This window comes from Ranitomeya imitator, chromosome 3 (genome assembly GCF_032444005.1).
Source record: "Ranitomeya imitator isolate aRanImi1 chromosome 3, aRanImi1.pri, whole genome shotgun sequence".
NCBI lineage: Eukaryota > Metazoa > Chordata > Amphibia > Anura > Dendrobatidae > Ranitomeya > Ranitomeya imitator.
This window is the reverse complement of record NC_091284.1, coordinates 574957325-574971813: the sequence shown is the minus strand read 5'-3', so window position 1 is coordinate 574971813 and position 14489 is coordinate 574957325. Positions and strand designations below refer to the sequence as shown.

General features: G+C 42.2%; 1 protein-coding gene across 3 annotated transcripts in view; it reads left to right on the top strand.

Moving 5' to 3' along the window:
- The window catches only part of TMTC4 (transmembrane O-mannosyltransferase targeting cadherins 4), a 253025-nt gene that overhangs the window by 174071 nt on the left and 64465 nt on the right, over positions 1-14489 (top strand). Inside the window, exon 1 of one of the 3 annotated variants that reach the window (XM_069757977.1) lies at positions 9396-9501. The exons of the other annotated variants lie outside the window; for them this stretch is intronic. Coding sequence (XP_069614078.1) covers positions 9411-9501 — 91 coding nt within the window. The 5' untranslated portion in view covers positions 9396-9410. Of the gene's footprint in view, positions 1-9395; positions 9502-14489 lie in introns of those variants that run through there. 3 annotated transcript variants of the gene reach the window in all.

Here is a 14489-nt window from a genome sequence, read left to right as displayed (position 1 = left end):
TGTGACAGCTCTCCAGGGACCAAACAGCGACGCTGCAGTGATCTGCATCATTGTCTGTTTCGCTGCTGCATTAAGTGTGAACACCTCATACACTTTAGTGTTTGTGAACACCTCATACAGCAATGAGAGACACCCAAAAAAAGGCAAACTAACAATTGTAAAAATAGTGTCTGACATTGCATATATGAGGTGTTTGAAGCACAAAATATGTGTATACAGCACACGGCGTGACTTGCCGAGAAATATTCTGGAAACTAAGAACAAATATTGTTTTTTTAAACCAAAATTTTTTATTGGGGGGGAAACAGAAAAAAAAAAAGGGGGAAATAAACTTAGGGGGTTTCAACCTGTGCCACCATGGGGGAATGGTATGTGTCTTGTTTGGAATGGGGAGAGGAAGGGGAGGATGATGATGAACAGGAGGATGATGGCGAAGAGGAGGATGATGTCCTATAGTCCAGGAGGCTCGATGGCAGGTCCAAACCCTCCGCAGGGTATACTGGGGAAGAAACCGCCACCTCTGTAGGGGAGGGAGGAGGCAACACAAGCCTTTGAGTTTTTCTTGGTTGGCCCTGGCTGCTCCTGCTGCGGCTAGAGCCCCGACGCGCACTTGGTGTCTGTACTGGAGCAGCCAGAGCCTCAGTGTGTGTCCTCTTTCTTTTTTTGCTCCTGCGGCAGCTCCCCCAGAATGACGCCTACGGGAGGATGAGGGCATGGCAGGAGCAGGAGTCGGCGGCACTATGCTATGGTGCCTGTGGTGGCGTCGCTCGGCACGTGGACCACGGTGGGGTGGCTGGAGTGGCTCTCCAGCAGGAGTCGGAGTCATGCTTGCCAGTGACGGCACTACAGGCATTGTCGCTGACTGCATGACCCGAGCCTGCTGGAGAGCCCTCACGTAGGTAGTGTTGCAGGCCTGCATTACCGAAATCTGGAGTTCCGGCGTAAGGTGTTCCACCATGCCCTTAGCAATGGTACTAAAGAAATGTTTGGCCGGACTCGAGAGCTCGGATTCCATAGTTTCAAGGCGCCGGTCGATATTGGACAGACGAGTGTCCATTTTATCGCTCAACGCCTTGAAACAGTTCTGGAAAACCGTGCTCAAATGCAAAAATTCGGGCATGGCTGGCCTGTCCGAGGCCCGCTCGCACTGTCGGGAATTCCCAAACGAAGGTGCGCCAGAGGCCTCGGGCAGGGGAACACCTGATGTACCGGCTGCCGGTTCTCCAGATGGCGGTGCAAGCCTGCTGTCGCTGTGGGAGGGCTGGGATGGGTCAGATGGCGATTCATGAAGGTCCGCTCCTGCGGGGCGAGCTCTCTCGAGGGTGCTGCTGTGTGTCCTGTGAAAAGATAATGGAAAAATTAGTCTTCAATTAATAACCTATCCCATACGCCAACTCCTGGAATAAAAATAACATTACATTACACAACAATACAAATCCTCTGTCTCTCAGTCTGTGTGGCCTATAATAAATTGCTGATTGTTATCGCCAGCTGACCGTTATGGCTGACGATAATCATGGACATTCCCGCTGCCAAAGCCTTTTGACCGCATACCACTGTGGGTAAAAAAAAATTTGGAATCTAAAACTCTTTCTTGACACTGCCTATGCCGCAAAAATAGTATAAAATTTAATGTCAAGATAAAAAAAAAAAAAAAAAAAATACACAGTGATTTCGCTGATCTGATTGCAGGAACGACCATGACGTTAGGATCATGTGATCGAGACTTCATCATTATTCCTGCGATCAGAACTACCCTGACTCAGAACTTAACCTGTCATGGACTACAAGGACTCACGCTTAACCCAAAAAATAACTAATGGCCTATATACCATTTCACTAGGGATAAATTTACGTGGATGGCCAATATGTTACGCTGACTACATGGATGGCCAATACACTATGTGCCTGGGAAATATACTATGTGGATACGTGGCTAGAACGTGTACTATGTGGCTGCGATATAGTGCCCGGCCAATATACTATGTGGATGCACAATGTACGTGGCTGGGCAATGTACTATGTGGCTGTGCAGTAGGCTATGTGGCTGGGCAATGTAATGTGGCTGTGCAATATGGTTTGTGGACAAAATACTTACTGTCGGCGGCCAAGGACCGGTCTTAAGAACTGTAAAGCCTTGCTGTATTTGTATGGCACAGACTTGGCCGCAGCAGCACCACTCTTTGATCGCTCCTCCTCAGCCCGGATCCCCTTATTGAAACGGTCCTTCATGGATCGCCATCTGATCCTCAACCTTTTAACTGTGAATGCAAAGAAAAAAAAAAGGTTACATATTTAGCATTTTAAAAGGATAAAACAACCGTGTGCGATGCAAACTTTAGGCATTGATTGCATCACACACGGTTGTGTTTATCCTGGAAAGATGGGTCATAGCAGCGTATCAGCACGGCGTATCAGCAATACTCACCAAAGTTGGCTTTGTCCTTGGCTGGAGCAATGTCAAAGCCCTCCCACAGCGACTTTGCCACCTCTACCCACAAACGCCTCAACACCACCTGGTCCATGTGCCGGGAGTCACGGCTGTCCCACAACGGGCCACGCTCCTGGATGCTGGAGATCAGGAGCTCCACGTCAATTACTCCTTGGTCCCGTTGTGAAACCTAGAAAAATTACAAACCAAAAAGGTTAGAAATATGCAAATATTAACAACCACCAGCACCTGTCATGATATGTACCTTGGCCCTATCCTTTGCCATTTGATATATGTATATTGATGGTTTCTACACCTGTATTTTGGAATGTTTTTGTTCTGAAAGTTTCACCTTTGTTACCTTCCCCCAATACTTGCTACCCTGAAAAGTTATAATGTAAGCTTACTAAACATCCCTAGTGAAAGCAGGATGCTACTCAAATGTAATGTTCCGCACAGCAGGATGCTACTCAAAAAAAAAAAAAAATTGTTAAAAAAAAATACTCACTCGCCGTCCTGATGCCACACCTTGGCCCTGACCTCGCTGCTCCCGCTGACTGCCTTCCCCCTCACTTGAAGAAGCCTGTAAAAATTGTATAAAGAAATTATTTTCAATACTACAAATGACAGCGAATAGTAAGCAAATGGACATAATTACTCACTGCACTCTCTTGCGCCGATTGGCTATGTTCAGAATCACTCGCCATTCTTGCAAGTTTGTTCTGCCATGAAAAAATGGGAAAAAAAATCACATCCAAACCTAACTATGGCACATACAATAAAATAGGCCCAAAAATGTAAACAACCACAATTGACTGTTGACTGATAGGACAATGCAAAATCAGAAAGCGACACCACAATGCCATACATTGCAAGAGAAGACAATAGAAGAAACTATACAAGAATAGACCCAAGCAAAATTAAGCAAAAATAGACACCTATGTCCAAATTTTTACATATCAAAACTTTCCAAAAAAACATTACAGGCACAAAAAAGGACAATGAAATAGCAAAATAATGAATGCCATACTTTACAATTGCAACAAGACATGATCCAAAATAACACCATCTGGTGACATCTAACCACAGAAAGACATCAGAAAAAAGCAATAAATACCATTCTAGATAATAAGCAATAAACATTACGGGACAACCGCTGTAAAAATATACAGCAACCCAAAGATAAACCATAGTCAAATAGAAAAGAAAACACATGAAATTTTCAAAAAGGGCACCACCCAAAAAAAAAAAAAAAAAAAATTATACTACACACTTGGCAATGCAAACAGTCAATGAAGGAAGATATATGCCATACGGAAAACGACGTAAAAACATCAGAGATTTTTTTTTAAATAAAGGGAAAGTACAATTGAAACTATAATGGCATAGCAGCACGGAACTATACAATACAAATGAGACATCATAAATGTAGCCCCCCCACCAGCAAGAAAAGACACTCAAGGAAAGAAAAAATAAAGCCAACAGCATAATAAAAACACAGCAAGACATGAGCCAAGAAAATGCCACACAGTTACCACCAACAATAGAAACCAGAAAAACATGCACCTGAAATTTTACAAGAAAAAATGAGCCAAAATCAAGACATTGAACAACCACATGACACAAGAACAAAACACAAAACCAACGTAAAAAAAAAAAAAAGGCCAAAGACAATAAACGCAATCATATAAAGCCAGAAGAATATCAGAACCAGAAAAACAATTTTTCAATAACAACCCATAACCGTAAAATAGCACAGACCAAACATTGCAAAAATAAATAAAAATCAAGAAATAAAACACAGAATACAAAATGTGCAAAGAGAAATATATACTTACAAGTTTGGAAAGCAGATTCTCTCCAGATTCTCTCCTGGGTGATGACTTGTAAAAGACAATGGCAAACCCCTTTTTCGTTTATATATATAGGTTGTTTTTTTTGTGTCTAGACAAAGTCTAGACAATGTTTTGCATTTTTTTATTGGAAAACGCATGCGTCGTACAACGCACCACAACGCAGGTACTTGCGTCGTCTGCGTTGTCAATACAAGTCTATGGGGGAATAGGCGCATCGACGACGCAAACATGACGCATGCGTTTTTTAAAAGGTCGGCGCCGCCCGAAAAATGCAACATGTTGCGTTTGCCGCGCCCAGACAGGTGCGCCCTAACGCCGCATGCGGCGTAAAACGCAACAAAACGCATGCACATGCGGCCCCAATGTTAAAGATAGGGCCGCACGACGCATGCGTTTTGTTGCGGCGGCGACGCTGCGGCGCAAACCGCAAATGTGAACGTAGCCTTAGACAAGGGTCTTCAGGTGGATTAAAAATATAATAAAATATTAAAACACCATGTGTCTCTATTTCATTAAAATACTTTTTAATGTGTGTGTGTTTTACTAATCATTTCGTACTATTGGATTAATAATGGATAGGTGTCATAATTGACGCCTCTCCATTATTAAATGGAACCTGTCACCCCGTTTTTTCAATATGAGATAAAAATACTGTTAAATAGGGCATGAGCTGTGCGTTACTATAGTGTATTTTGTGTACCCTGATTCCCCAACTATGCTGCCGAAATAACTTACCAAAGTCGCCGTTTTCGCCTGTCAATCAGGCTGGTCTGGTCAGATGGGCGTGGTGACATCGCTGTTTCTTCCTCCAGATCTTCCATATCTTTCCGTTGGTGGCGTAGTGGTTTGCGCATGCCCAACTTCTGAATCCACTGCGCAGGCAAAGAAAAAACATGTGATCTTTGCTCTTTCCCTGGTGATCGGTGGGGGCGGCCATCTTCCTGAGGCCGCGCGTGCGCATATAGAGTCCTCTGCTGCCCGGGGCTTCAGGAAAATGGCCGCGGGATGCGCGCGTATGCAGATGGAGATAGCGGCGGCCATTTTCCTGAAGCCCCGGGCAGCAAGAGGGCCTTGCCCTGTCCTGGATTGGCTCATACCTTTCTGACCGCATATTTAGGCCGGCGTCACACTAGCGAGTTTTACGGACGTACAGTGGGGCAAAAAAGTATTTAGTCAGTCAGCAATAGTGCAAGTTCCACCACTTAAAAAGATGAGAGGCGTCTGTAATTTACATCATAGGTAGACCTCAACTATGGGAGACAAACTGAGAAAAAAAAATCCAGAAAATCACATTGTCTGTTTTTTTAACATTTTATTTGCATATTATGGTGGAAAATAAGTATTTGGTCAGAAACAAAATTTCATCTCAATACCTTGTAATATATCCTTTGTTGGCAATGACAGAGGTCAAACGTTTTCTGTAAGTCTTCACAAGGTTGCCACACACTGTTGTTGGTATGTTGGCTCATTCCTCCATGCAGATCTCCTCTAGAGCAGTGATGTTTTTGGCTTTTCGCTTGGCAACACGGACTTTCAACTCCCTCCAAAGGTTTTCTATAGGGTTGAGATCTGGAGACTGGCTAGGCCACTCCAGGACCTTGAAATGCTTCTTACGAAGCCACTCCTTCGTTGCCCTGGCGGTGTGCTTTGGATCATTGTCATGTTGAAAGACCCAGCCACATTTCATCTTCAATGCCCTTGCTGATGGAAGGAGGTTTGTACTCAAAATCTCACGATACATGGCCCCATTCATTCTTTCATGTACCCGGATCAGTCGTCCTGGCCCCTTTGCAGGGAAACAGCCCCAAAACATGATGTTTTCACCACCATGCTTTACAGTAGGTATGGTGTTTGATGGATGCAACTCAGTATTCTTTTTCCTCCAAACACGACAAGTTGTGTTTCTACCAAACAGTTCCAGTTTGGTTTCATCAGACCATAGGACATTCTCCCAAAACTCCTCTGGATCATCCAAATGCTCTCTAGCAAACTTCAGACGGGCCCGGACATGTACTGGCTTAAGCAGTGGGACACGTCTGGCACTGCAGGATCTGAGTCCATGGTGGCATAGTGTGTTACTTATGGTAGTCCTTGTTACATTGGTCCCAGCTCTCTGCAGTTCATTCACTAGGTCCCCCCGCGTGGTTCTGGGATTTTTGCTCACCATTCTTGTGATCATTCTGACCCCACGGGGTGGGATTTTGCGTGGAGCCCCAGATCGAGGGAGATTATCAGTGATCTTGTATGTCTTCCATTTTCTAATTATTGCTCGCACTGTTGATTTCTTCACTCCAAGCTGGTTGGCTATTGCAGATTCAGTCTTCCCAGCCTGGTGCAGGGCTACAATTTTGTTTCTGGTGTCCTTTGACAGCTCTTTGGTCTTCACCATAGTGGAGTTTGGAGTCAGACTGTTTGAGGGTGTGCACAGGTGTCTTTTTATACTGATAACAAGTTTAAACAGGTGCCATTACTGCAGATAATGAGTGGAGGAAAGAGGAGACTCTTAAAGAAGAAGTTACAGGTCTGTGAGAGCCAGAAATCTTGATTGTTTGTTTCTGACCAAATACTTATTTTCCACCATAATATGCAAAAAAAATGATAAAAAAAACAGACAATGTGATTTTCTGGATTTTTTTTTCTCAGTTTGTCTCCCATAGTTGAGGTCTACCTATGATGTTAATTACAGACGCCTCTCATCTTTTTAAGTGGTGGAACTTGCACTATTGCTGACTGACTAAATACTTTTTTGCCCCACTGTATGAGCGCAGAAAATATGTCCAGAAAATACGCATTGCATACGGCCCAATGATTCTCTATGGGGCAGCTCCTATCTGCCGTATATTACGCATCCATATATTATATTAGTATGTTACGGGGGTAGAAAATCGCAGCATGCTGTGTTTGTCAGCGTATTGCGCAAAAATTATGCCAATGAAAGTCTATGGGGGCGAGAAAATTACGGATTACACACGGACCATGCGTATGACTTGCGAGAAATACGCAGCGGTGTTCTATAGAAAAGCCGACAATTCAGCGCAGTGTATAGTAAAATCACACTGACAGAATAGAATAGGTAGAATAAATGTGTACACATAGTATAGGTAGGTATATATAATCTTTATTTTTATATAGCGCTAACATATTCTGCAGCGCTTTACAGGTTGCACAAATTATCGTTGCTGGCCCCCGTTGGGGCTCACAATCTAAATTCCCTATCAGTATGTCTTTGGAATGTGGGAAGAAACCGGAGTACCCGGAGGAAACCCACGCAAACACGGAGAGAACATACAAACTCTTTGCAGATGTCCTTAGTGGGGCTTGAACCAGCGCTGCAAGGCTGCTGTGCTATCCACTGTGCCACCGTGATATATATCAATGAGATATATATATATATATATACTAGATTGTGGCCCGATTCTAACGCATCGGGTATTCTAGAATATGCATGTCCCCGTAGTATATGGACAATGATGATTCCAGAATTCGCGGCAGACTGTGCCCGTCGATGATTGGTCGAGGCAACCTTTATGACATCATCGTCGCCATGGCAACCATTATGACATCTACGTCGATACTGTGCCCGTCGCTGAATCAGAAACATGAGATGTCTACGTCCTTTATGACATCATCGTCGCTGTGCCCGTTGCTGATTGGTCGAGGCCTGGCGGCCTCGACCAATCAGAGACGCGGGATTTCTACATCGATGCTGTGCCGGTCTGATTGGTCGAGGCCTGGCGGCCTCGACCAATCAGAGAGCCGGGATTTCCAGGACAGACAGACAGACAGACAGAAAGACAGACAGACGGAAAAACCCTTAGGCAATTATAGATATATATATATATATATATATATATATATATATTATGTAAACCATGTCTCATCCTGTCGGGTTTGTGAAGGAGATAGCAAAAGCTGGCAATTGAATTATCGGCTTTTCCGCCATCTAGCGCTGAATTAAATATAAATATATTTAATTCAGCGCTAGATGGCAGGAAAAGCTGGTAATTCAATCGCCGGCTTTTGCGATCTCCTTCACAAACCCGACAGGATATGAGACATGGTTTACATACAGTAAACCATCTCATATCCCTTCTTTTATTACATAGTTCTCTATAGTAATGTAAGAAGTGTCTTTGTGTCAAATTTGGGGTCTTTAGCTATTAAATTAAAGGGTTAAATCCCGGAAAAAATTGGAGTGGGCTCCCGCGCAATTTTCTCCGCCAGAGTGGTAAAGCCAGTGACTGAGGGCAGATATTAATAGCCTGGAGAGGGTCCATGGTTATTGCCCCCCCCCCCTCCGGCTAAAAACATCTGCCCCCAGCCACCCCAGAAAAGGCACATCTGTATGATGCGCCTATTCTGGCACTTAGCCTCTCTCTTCCCACTCCCGTGTAGCAGTGGGATATGGGGTAATGAAGGGTTAATGTCACCTTGCTATTGTAGGTAGGCTAGAGATGTGCAAGATACACTGTTATTGAAGCAGGAGCAATTGAGCGTTCGACTATATTCACAAAATGTGATTACACTACGGATTTTGTACTCAGTTTTCCAAAATTGAGGTAGAATTGCATAGGTTGCACTGGCATTTTTGAAAATGTTGTCTTTGTGCTAATGAGGCTAAATAAATAACTAAACTGTCATGGAATGTTGTTTCCAAGTATAATTATTATTATTTATTTATATAGCACCATTGATTCCATGCTCTACATCAGGGATCATAACAGGTGATGATTTTAATATTTAGAAAGTCTGGGGTATGTACTTCCATTAAGTTTGTGTTTTTTATTTACGTAATCACCTGTGTTTTCATTTTGTTTTGTTTATTGCTCAAATGGACATTTTGAACTGAATCATAGTCATGAGTTTCATAGAAAAAAAATAATTATTAAATAACGCTACAGGCAAATTCGACAAAGGACCTGAGGGGGTCCATGACACCGGGACCCCCCCAAAAAATCAAAGGGAGAATCCCTGTGCTATGTAGTGCCACTCAGGGCTCTTACATTCATTTACGGATTCTAAATCAAATACTGAATGTGTGTGCTGCGCTGTACAGTACATGGTAAATCATTAATTCTCTTGCATTTCTCACTAGTGGGAGACACACACCCATATTGCATAAGATGCTATTACAAAAAGTAGTTGGATCTGCAGACAGCTTGTGCACATACAGATCACTGCCTGAAAACAAGTTTGATCACAGGAGAATGGCAGGTGAGTGTCAGCGCTGTCTGTGAAAGGAGACAAAGTATAATAACACATAGTAATATAGTCCACTCTACCCATTACACATGTATACTACTTACCATCAGCACTTGCTGCCTTTCTATACTCCTTGTTACAGGATTTAGCTGCAAATGTCTACTGGATTATGCTTTCCTCTGTCGTTTTACATTAACATAAGCCAACATGTCTGACATGCTCTGCGTTACAATAACAAGCTTTCTGCCTACGAACTATTATATGTAATAATGACATAATTTAGGAGTACACATATATCAGTGCTGGTTCCATTAATAATTTTATCAGAATGTCTTCAGTAATATTTGGTCAAATCTGTTGAAAACATCCTGATCATACTGAATGTAACATGTTTTTTCCCCATTCACTTTCTTAAGGTGGAGTCCACACATTTGAACAAAACTTGTGTGGCTTCACCCACAAACTGCTTTTACGGATGCCTGAATTCGACTTAAAGGGGTTGTCCACTTCAAGGACAACCTGTTCTTGATCAAAATGGTGCCAAAAAGATAAAAAGCCTATACTCACCTCACGTGCCGAAGCCATTCCCATGGTGTTGGCACTCGTAATCCCAGGGCTACAAGGCGGTTGTTGTGACACGTGAGGACGGTGCCCAATCAGCATTGGCGTCACTGTCCAGCCTGTGATAAAAAGTCCAGGCTGCAGCTTCCTGCTCAATTCTACAGGAGGCGGGGACAGTGACACCAGTGCTGATGGGGCACCGATGTCATGTGTCACAACAGCACAGGAGCGGAAGTGTCGACACCGCAGGAATGGTACCAGCATGGGAGGGGAGTATAAGCTTTATTATTTTATGGGGGCCAAGTGTGGGGAATGAGAAGTTGTCCACGTATTGGACTTCTTTAAATATGTGTAGTAATTTCCGCACTGACCATGGGTCTGTCTCCTGATTCAAAGTTAAAGGGAATCTGTCAGCAGGCTTTTGCGATACAATCTAAAGACAGTATGCTGTAGGTGTTTCAACATAGATTTCTGCCATGCCTCTCTCATCAAGCTCTGTGGTTTTGTTTACTTGCAATGATTGTTTTAACACCAGGAGCTTATCATTGCTTGAACACAGCAGCACATGCCTCTTAGTCAGACTCTGACCTCTTCTGTGATAAGCCATTCACTGTCTATAGCCATTGTATATACAGAGCCTGGTCTGGGCGAGGTTTGCTTTCTCAGCTCTGCTTCATGCTAAATCTAAAAATTCTGTGTCAGAATCACTGCACCCAGTAAACTAAGTGATACATCATTGGATTCAGGGTCTCTTCGCCTACATCAGGTTACTCTCAGATGAAATAGCAAAAACCTGCTGACAGATTCCCTTTAACCCCTTTACCCCCAAAGGTGGTTTCCACGTTAATGATCGGGCTAGTTTTTACAATTCTGACCACTGTCACTTTGTGGTTATAACTCTGGAACACTTCAATGGATCCCACTGATTCTGACATTGTTTTTGTAACATATTGTAATTCATGAAAGTGGTAAAATGTCATCAAAATGATTTGCGTTTTTTGTGAAAAAAAAATGGAAATTTTTAAACTGCATTTTCATGCCCTTAAATCACAGAGATATGCAAGACAAAATAGTTAATAAATAAAATTTCACACATGTCTACTTCCCATCAGCACAATTTTGGAACACTTTTTTTTTGTCAGGAAGTTACAAGATGCAGGTTGTTGATCTGTGAATTCCCCCATTGGCCATACTACTATTTTATTGCTGTGCTCTATCAATTTAATCTATACTGTAAAAGAAGTTAAAAGTAGAATTAAATATATACTGTCTCTTTAGTGGCTCAGGCTGATGCTCTGTTCTTGCTTCTGTGCTTGCTTTAAACTGCAGTCTGCTTGTTCAGGTAAACTAAAAGTAGGTAAAAATGAAAGAGAAAAAAATGACATTCATGCAGAGCTTGATTTAATCACAGCTGCCATCTCCTCGTATTGCCTTCTTATAATTTAAACTTTTATATGTATACTTTAGAATTATTCGTAACAAAAAATAGAGTTTTTGCTTTGAATGTGAGAGTCTGATGCATGACATTCAGAGATTTGTTATCAGTTGTGCATGCTGAAAGTATATAAAACAAACCGTGCTTGGGGAGTTTGTAGTTGGCAAGCAGGTATAATTTTTGGGTGAAGGATTGGCAATAATAAAAAATAATAATAGGACTATTCTGTCCATTAAATAAAGGCAATGTGTCCTTTTAATGATAATTTCTTTGTAAGTATTTCCTGTGGTGCACTGCACAATTGTTCAGCAACTTCTATTTCATGGTGTTTTAAGAAGAAACATTTTAAAGGGATTACACTTTTAAGAAAACTCTTTTCATTTATGCGTTAAAAATACCATCAAAAGAGTAATTTTGTAGAAGCCTACAAGCAATTTACTCTGTGATGCTCTTGTTTGTTTTTACAGACTAGAGTTCATAGTTTCTGAGAGAGCCACTGCTGAGAAGGGACCATAACCCTTCGATTTCAAAGAAAGACCTCATTCCTTGGCTGCAGCTTGGAAAGGTGGCTTGCCATTAACTTTTGAGAGACCCAGTAAGGTTTCGTAAGGGTCATTCAAAGCAGGAAACTCTTGTCTGTGACATAAAAAAAAGCTGTACATAACAAAATGAAAACTTTAAAGGACCAACAGGATGTGATTCCAAGAGTGTGTTTTTGCACGTTGACTCGTATTAACTCTTCCTTCTCTATGGGAACTGGCTGTACATTACATAATACAGGAAGGTTGTGCAGTCAGTATATGGTTAATACTAAAGGAACAAGTGGCCCTAGGAAAAAAAAATTCATTGGGACAGGCAGCACTCAAAGTTCAGTATTCTTGTTTTTTCACCTGCTTCCTTATAACAGACTTCTAAAGAATGAATATGTAAAGTGTGGTCACTGAGCCAAGAGAAAACATTTTTTGTCTCAAGAGAAAATTCAAGTCTTGGAAAGAAAAGAAAAAAATCAGACCTAACATGTACAGAAGAGTGTTTATTTATCCTGAATGATATAATGAAACGTGAATTAGAACCAGGGTGAAAAATAATTGTAAGAAGTAGATATTACAAAAACAAAAAGGTAGGAAAACTTCAAAGAGATTATTACTGCAGGTCCCCTTTCTGCAACCAATGGGGATCAGCTCTTATCACTTGGCAGCCAAGAACAGCCATGTAAATGGACAGATACCAAAAGAGACAGCTATTTTTTTTTCTTAGCAGCTCTGGAACATAGATGGAGGCCCCTTCTGATGTCCACATGCCCTAATGGAGATAAGTCTTTGAAGTCTCATTCAAATATCCATGTTTCACATGTGTTCTACCCACGGTTTTCATAGAACAGCTACCCATTTATAATGGGGGAAATAAGTATTTCATCCCTTTGCTGATTTTGTAAGTTTGCCCACTGACAAAGACATGAACAGTCTATAATTTTAAGGATAGGTTAATTTAAACATTGAGAGATAGAATATAAAAAATAAAATCCAGAAAATCGCATTCTATAAATTATATAAATGTATTTGCATTTTGCAGTGAGAAATAACTATTTGATCCCTCTGGCAAAGAAGACTTAATACTTGGTGGCAAAACCCTTGTTGCTAGCACAGCAGTCAGACTTTTTTGTAGTTGATGATGAGGTTTGTGCACATGTCAGGAGGAATTTTGGTCCACTCCTCTGCAGATCATCTCAAAATCATGAAGATTTTGAGGCTGTCGCTTGGCAATTCAAAGCCTCAACTCCATTCATAAGTTTTCTATGGGATTAAGGTCTGGAGACTGGCTAGGCCACTACATGACCTTAATGTGCTTCTTTTTGAGCGACTCCTTTATTGTCTTGGCTGTATGTTTTGGGTCATTGTCTTGCTGGAAGACCCAGCCACAACCCATTTTAATGTCCTGGCAGATTGAAGGAGGTTGTCACTCGGGATTGTACGGTACATTACTCCATCCATTTTCCCATTGATGCGGTGAAGTAGTCCTGTACCCTTAGCAGAGAAAAATCCCCAAAACATGTTTCCACCTCCATGCTTTACAGTGGAGACGATGTTCTTTGGGACATAGGCAGCATTTCTCTTACTCCAAACACAGCAAATTAATTTAATGCCAAAGACCTCAATTTTTGTCTCATCTGACCACAGCACCTTCTTCCAATCACTCACAGAATCATACAGGTGTTCATTGGCAAACTTCAGGAGGGCCTGCACATGTGCCTTCTTGTGGGCACGGCAAGATTTTAAACCTTTATGGCGTAATGTGTTAGCAATGGTTTTCTTGGTGACTGTGGTCCCAGCTGCTTTGAGATAATTAACAAGTTCTCCCCGTTTATTTATGCTGATCTCTCGCCTTCCTCATAATCTAGGATACCCCACGAGGTGAGATTTTGCATGGTGCCCCAGATTGATGAAGATTGACAGCCATTTTGTATTTCTTCCATTTTCTTGCTATTGCACCAACAGTTGTCTCCTTTTCATCCAGCGCCTTACTTATGGTTTTGTAGCCCATCACAGCTTTGTGCAGGTTTATGTTGTGAATTCTGTGGCCAAGCTCCCTCTTGTGGTCGAGAGTGGTACTTTGGCTGGTTCTGGATACGAGCTTCCTTTGGTGGATGAGAGTGGTACTGCGGCTTCTGAGTTTCCTTCCTCAGGTGATGAGGTTAAGTCGTTAGGTGCTGCTCTATTTAACTCCACCTGGTGCTTTGATCCTGGCCTCCAGTCAATGTTCTAGTATTGGTCTTGCTTCCTCCTGGATCGTTCCTGTGGCCTGTCTATCCTGCATAAGCTAAGTTTTGCTTGTGTTATTTTTGCTTGCTATTTTTTCTGTCCAGCTTGCTTTATTGGTTTTTCTTGCTTGCTGGAAGCTCTGAGACGCAGAGGGAGCACCTCCATACCGTTAGTCGGTGCGGAGGGTCTTTTTTGCCCCTCTGCGTGGTTGTTTGTAGGTTTTTGTGTTGACCGCAAAGCTATCT